General features: G+C 30.7%; 1 protein-coding gene across 1 annotated transcript in view; it reads right to left on the bottom strand.

The window, feature by feature from the left end:
• Positions 1-2617: 2617 nt before the first annotated feature.
• LOC127710480 (serine/threonine-protein kinase unc-51-like) overlaps positions 2618-7512 on the bottom strand; it is a 41224-nt gene continuing 36329 nt past the window's right edge. The window contains exon 26 of the mRNA XM_052216356.1: positions 2618-7495. Coding sequence (XP_052072316.1) covers positions 7413-7495 — 83 coding nt within the window. The 3' untranslated portion in view covers positions 2618-7412. The remainder of the gene's footprint in view (positions 7496-7512) is intronic.

Genomic DNA, 7512 nt, shown 5'->3' with positions numbered 1-7512 from the left:
GACACAACATTCAAGCTTGATACAGCACTGAATTTGGATTGTGATTAAATATTTGACACAGCACAGGTTTCTGACACAGAATGAATGTGGTCTAAGAACTTAAAAATTTTTAATTTACCTATTCAAACCATATCATTACTATTTGCTTTTATATATAAATCAGAAATAACCAATTTAAAATGGAAAATTTTAAAGAAAAAAAAATCCCCCCCCCCAAATTTTTTGAACCCCCTTATGATTCATCACCCCCAAACTCAATCCCAGCCTTCCTTTTGTGGTATGGTACCTGCAGTACAATTTCAGAGAGATCCATACACTTGAACACAAGTTATTGTCTGGAAACTAGAAAAATGCTTGTTTTTTTGCCCCTTTTTGGCCCCAAATTCCTAATCGTTTAGGGCAATTACCCCCAAACTCAAACCCAGCTTTCCCTTTGTGATATGGAACCTTGTAGTACAATTTCATACAGATCCATACACTTACACACAAGTTATTGTCCTGAAACTAGAAAAATGCTTGTTTTTTGCCCCTAATTCCTAAAATTTTGAAGCAATTACCCCCAAAATCAATCCCAGCCTTCCCTTTATGGTATGGTACCTTGCAGTACAATTTCAGAGAGATCCATACACTTGAACACAAGTTATTGTCTGGAAACTAGAAAAATGCTTATTTTTGGCCCCGTTTTGGCCCCTAATTCCTTAACTGTTGGTACCTTAACCTCCAAAATCAATCCCAACCTTCCTTTTGTGATATGGAACCTTGTAGTTCAATTTCATACAGATCCATACACTTACACACAAGTTATTGTCATGAAACTAGAATAATGCTTGTTTTTTGCCCCTTTTTTGGCCCCTAATTCCTCATATTTTGAGGCAATTACCCCCAAAATCAATCCCAGCATTCCCTGTGTGATATGGAACCTTGTGGTACAATGTCAGAGAGATCCATACACTAACACACAAGTAATGTCTGGAAGTTACAAAAATGCTTATTTTTTGCCCCTTTTTAGCCCCTAATTCCTTAACTGTTGGTACCATAACCCCCAAAATCAATCCCAACCTTCCTTTTGTGGTATTGAACCTTATGGTAAAATTTCATAGAGATCCATTCACTTAAACTAAAGTTAGAGTGCAAAAACCAATGTGTTTTCGGACGATGACGACGACGACGCCGCCAACGTCATACCAATATACGACCGCAAAATTTTTTTGCTGTTGTATAAAAAGGAAATTATAGACTGTAAATGTTACCTTTTATTCCAAAATTTATGAAAGAGCTATACAGGATCAATTAATGAAATTTTTTAAGTAAACATTTTCTTCCTCTACTTTTGGCATTGATGTTTGGTTTTGGGTACCAGACCGCACTTTTAAAGATAATAGTAGACTGAAGCTTTTTATAGCTTACTATACAGTAAGGGTTTAGCTCATTGGTTAAAGGAGAACTCTGAGGCTGAGGTGGTCTTAATAGTCGAACTACTGTATCACTAGCCTGTCAACACTGAGGTTGTGAGTTAGAATCCAGCACACAGCAGGTTGATCAGGATTGTCACTCTGGCGTACCTCCACCAGTTGAAACTGACGGCCACGAAATAGCACAATAGTACTAAAAGTGGCATTAAACACCAATCAATCAATCATTGTTAAAGGCCATACAGTGATCTTTAGTTGTTTATAATCCTTATCCTGTTGTCTCTGATGGATAGTTGTCTTGTAAGCAATCATACCACATCTCTTTTTTGAATATTGTCTATTTGGACCCACTGCATCATGTATTGTTCATGCCCACGACCTTAAAGTTCGATATTCAAACCTAATGCACAACACACCTTCTTTTATACCATATATCATAAATACAATACAAAGGGTTCAAAGGTGTACCACTTAAGGATTTTGGCTCAGTGGTCAGCAAATCGTGTTATGTTGGAATATGTAAAATTCACCCTGGACAAGATTTCTTCCGATGGGATGAAAAATATCACCGATTGGATATCAGCTGTTCAAAGTAAACAAGAAATGAGCTGTCAATTGAAAACAAACCAGTGCTCTCAGGCTTGTTTGACCTGCTACATTCTGTGCCTATTTTCCAATCTATCTAGGACCATAACTCCTGAACTATAAAAGTGAAAATCATCAATGTCTAAATTGACCTCCATTTTGTCATCAGAAACAACCTATTCAAACTTAAATGCATTGGTTAAATGGTCAAGGACCATAACTCTTGAACTGTTAAAGTGAAAATCTTCAATATCAAACTAGAGCATTGATTGAAAGGTTCATAAGTAGTTACATGGAAAGTGCTGGCAGCCACCCACCCGCCTGTCTGCTGTACTTCACCAAATAACCGTGAAAAACTGATTAAAAACCAGAAATACTCTCTGACAAACAGCAGAACAGACTGACTACATGATTCACACTATACAGTCGAGAGTTAATCATACTTGAAATAAATATCTCTCAATCATATTATTTGAGGTAATGACAACCCATGATTTCAAAAACAAATTTTAATAAGCTTCTTTTGTGTGATTTATGCATATAGCTCCATAAAATGTAGTATTGTTAAATACTGCAATGAAAATCAAATATCTCATTAGGACAGAAAAAAAAAGATTCAATCTGATGTTTTATGATTTTATTTCACATCTTTTAAATAAATATGATACATAAAACACATTGGAGAGGTATATCACTTATTGCCATCATGTCCTTAATTTTCTTCTCAATTCATATATAAAATGCTTTAAGTTAGTAGTAGCACAATAAGTAAGACACCATAAAGTTACATGAGATTACCAATCCAAGAGTCTGAATAGGACTTCAGCACCATGAAACATAATTATTCTTTCATCTGAGAATTTATTCAATTACCATGGAAATTATGAACTTTCAATTAACATATTTGAGAGTCAACATTCCCATTTATTCTTCATGGTACCAGAAGTTACTACCCTATATTAAATATTTAATCATTCATTCAATTATTTTATATAACATTAATTTATTCCTTGAATAGACTTTCATTAAAACATGAATGACTTTAATAATACATCTGGTATGGAATGTTCTTGAGCCTAATGATTTAAAAAGGTTGGATTTCAAAAAAGCACTTTGCAAAATTTAGCTTAAGTTAATCAACATAAACTAACAGAATCACAATAAAACTCTTCTTATTCAATGTAACTTAAGTAAAGACTGATAAAATCGTTGATTTGTTTTCATAGTTTTATTGGTTCACAATTGTTTCATTGGTTCCCATACTCAAATCAACCATTTCTTGGTTCACGTTTTCAGTACACTGGTATTTCTAAACACAAAATTCTAAATTCATGATTGAAATGCCAAATCAAATATTTTTATCATCAATATTTATTGTTTATTTTTAGCTTCGTAAGCAATAATTATAAATCAAATTCTCAAATAATTGACAATATCCATAGAATCTATTGTTAGCATCAGATTATCATATCAAATTAAATTGCACTTGCATCACATTACTAAGCTACTAATAAAATAATTAAAAACATCAACGATAAATAAATAACATTAATCAGTAGTTACTCTCTAACATAAATATGCATTGTTAAAAACTAAACAAATTTAGGAATTACATTGTGCTGAAGTGAGTTCTTAGCCTCAGCTTACACATCTTGATGCAAAAATCTAAATTCTGTCAATTTCAATCAACTTACAGCTCTTTTCATAATGCTAGCAAGACAAAGGTTTGTTTGACTTGCTTGCTTTGTTTGTATAAATGTTTGCTCAAGCATTGTAATTAAGATTGACAGCTGCAAACAATATAAGTAGGCGCAGTTCAACCTGTGTATAGGTAAATTTGATTATTTGATAATGCCCAATCAAATTTAAATATAATGTATACAAGTTTAAATCCACCTTTTTATGTTGTTTTCATATGTCAATCTTAATTACAATGCTTGAGCAAACATTGATACAAACAAAGCAAGCAAGCCAAACAAACCTTTGTCTTGCTAGCATTATGTAAAGAGCTGTAATTCCTTAAGATAATTCTCTTTAGTTGATAAAACAATAATTTTGGTGTATTACCTAAAGGGTCTATTATTCTTGATTGAATTTTAAATAAGTTCATAATAAACATGTTGATATATCATCTTTGATTTTATTCTAGTTTTGATAACACAATTAAAATAAACAGAAATTAGATAGATATCATCACATCGGACTTTTAAAATTGCCTTGTTATAAAATTAATGCACAGAGAAGTTGATACATGATAGGTTATTGTTGCCATATGTTATCAAGGAGTACAATTTCTTCATTAATCAAGAGCAACAAAGTCTTGCATCTATCATTAGCAAAGTAAATTTGTCGAGTACAGAACATCTTATTTTACTTCCTGGTCTATATATAAAATGAGACAGTCTAAAAGTACCTTACTGGTGTGAAAATATTTATAAATGATTCTAACAATGTACAAATTAAGTTAATAGTAAAATGAATTTACTTACATATGATATGATAAGAAAAACTGATACAAGCTGTCAAAAATTATCAGCTTTTTTAATATTCAAAAAGCATTCTGGTCTAGAAAGCTTAAATTAAGCAGAAGCTTGTGTTCAAATAAAATCACATTCAATATGCAAATCATGTGTTCAAGGCTTATGATTTTTAAAACTACAAGACAACTACAGGTAAACACACAAATATCCCTTTCTCTTGCACTCTGTGTATAACAACAATTTTGAAAGACTTTATATATAAAACATAAAAACGACATTAATGTAATTTATTAAAATATGTACCACTGACTTAATCCTATTAGGAAAGCAAAAGGTGACATATAGGCTTTGTAATAATACTATCCAAGCACCAAAAAACAAATTAAATGATTGCTTAAAAATAACTAAAACTACAGCAAAAAAAAACCGAGATCTCTAAGATATTTACAAACTAATATGGGTAACTAAACTAAACGAACATGTAAGAAAATTATATATGTTGACATAACTATAAATATGCATGGACAATGAATTAAAATGCCTTTAAAAAATCAAAACGAGTTTAAGCAGTTTCATACATATATATTATACAATTTCATTATTTCGGGTGCATTGAAAATAAATAAGAATGATTTAAATAATGAAGCAAATGATACACAAATTTGAAACTTAAGGAATTTGGAATTGGCAAGTTTGCAATGTATTTGGCAAAAAAAAAGAAAATGCAAATAATATCAACTGAAAGTACCAGAGAAAATGGACCACCATATTACATTTTCCTTAGAATCAAATGCTGTTGATTACATGTGATAAAATTCAACTATTTTCTAAAAAATCTTATATAATAAACGGTTTTATTTACATGACAAGCTGATCAAACTTTGTTTATCACATCTTTGTGTATCACATTTGTCACATGATTAAATCACATGGTTTAGTTTTCAGACAGATCTCCTTGTTTCAAGAATAGCATCACAGTTCATTCATGAATTTTCACAAATTGCTTCACAATCTGTTCATATTTTTGACGAGAGATAAGGAAGTCCATTTTGTTGCAATCATAGTTCACTGCACACAAAAACTATCTTCCATAAAGAGTCTCTTTGAATTGCACTTAAATTGGCACAAAATTATTTTCACTTTATGCATACATCAAAATTACAATTCTCAATTCTGATTGCATTACATGTCAAATAATAATGTATTATTTACATACATGTAAGTATATCGTCTTCCAAATAATGTATTCCTTACAAACATGAAAGAACGTCGTCTGCTAAGAATAATCCATAAGAATGATGTAGGTCAGTAATCCGTCAGATCACCTGTATGTTTTAAATAAGTCTTCATCTAACAGACTAGGTCACAAAGTTTAAATTTATCTATCTATCTATAAAATATATGAATCTTAGAAGATCTGTAGTATACATATAAATATTCCAGTATCTTTCAATAATCATTACGTGTTTATATCCTCAATTATAAACATATCTGTCTTGATTTTCCATATATTTCTGTCCTAATTCAAAATTGAATGATTATGCGGTATATACAATTCCCTGAGTTGTTGTACTTGTATATAATGTTAGCGACAGCAGAAAATGTATACATGATTACATACATTGTGTGGTATGATAGATATGAAAATGATTTTTCTTACAGATGGATTTTCAATAATTTACCTTATTCATATAATCTATAAATAGTTCTTTTACAGAAAATAATTTTTTTTTTACGGCATCCAAGTTTTCGCTGTTGCATATTCATGAGTTCTTCCTTTTCTGCGATTTATAATACTATATTATTTAGTCCTTTATAAATATTGATTTTCCGATGAACTATTTTTACACTTTATAAAAGGAACCATATAAATTAAAATATTTACCCTATTTGAATTTCAAAATTTCTCTATATCGGTGATTAGGATAACCTAAACATCATATTACTTTGAATATATTCATTGTTTTTTTTTCTTTATGAATCCAACATGGGTAAAATTGTTATGGATTATTTAATTCCCTTCTTAACTCTGATAGTCAGAAACAACCACAACCCATCAATGCTTTCTAACTCCCCATATAAATAAATTCAGGAAAACCCCTGAACTAAAAATAAATACTTCTTTGCCTATAAAAACTCCTAACGTATTCAGTCAAATATAAACTGGTAACAGTCAACATTTGCCTTCCCTTCTTTTAAGCTACTCCAAAAGCATATAAATGTAAAATAAATAAAACATAATAATATAATTAATAATAAATAATAATGTAAAAACAGGGAATTTTTTCTCTCTCCCCCTGTCAATAATGATATCAATGTCATCCGTAAGTCCCTAGATCTTTGTCATTTCTAATGGAAAAATTCAAAGGCAAATGTTTATCAGATGGAAACATTACTTGTAAAAACTTCTCTTATACACGACATACAAAATTTGTATTTGTGTTAACTCGTCCATTCATCACTTCATAATATCACATAAAAAGAACACAAGCTGGATTTATACCTCACAAAACTACAACTAACAATAAATAAGTCATAACAAACATTTACAATCAATCTTAAAGCTTCTATCCTTATCCTTAAGCACAAAATACTTCACCTCTGTGACAATGCTACATGTATATGAAGCGCTTTGCTTACTTAATAAGACAATCAAATATTTTCAAAATAAGAATTAGAATTAAAAGCAACAATACAATTTGAAACTAAATTCCATGTCTAAGATACTTGAAAAACTGTGCTGTTATCCTTTTATTTGTAGAACGCTACAATTGCATAGGGCTGGAAGATTTTTATCCATGTATATTATATCCGATTCAGTTTTGTTTCATAACCGGACATTGTATTGGAATCATGATTGGTCACAATGGAATCAAGTTGAAATATTGTCACATGTAAAGGTCATTTTCAGGGAAATATCTAACTTGTGACATTATCAGCTGACAGGTGTCTCATATGGATGCATGAATGTCTGTGTATTCTGTATATTTGTTAATCTTCTCTCAACAGTGTCTTTATCTGAAAATGTTACAAAA

The sequence above is a fragment of the Mytilus californianus genome, unplaced genomic scaffold (assembly GCF_021869535.1).
Source record: "Mytilus californianus isolate M0D057914Y unplaced genomic scaffold, xbMytCali1.0.p SCAF_8, whole genome shotgun sequence".
Lineage (NCBI taxonomy): Eukaryota > Metazoa > Mollusca > Bivalvia > Mytilida > Mytilidae > Mytilus > Mytilus californianus.
Note: the sequence above shows the minus strand (reverse complement) of the source record. Positions and strands in the feature narration are given on the sequence as shown.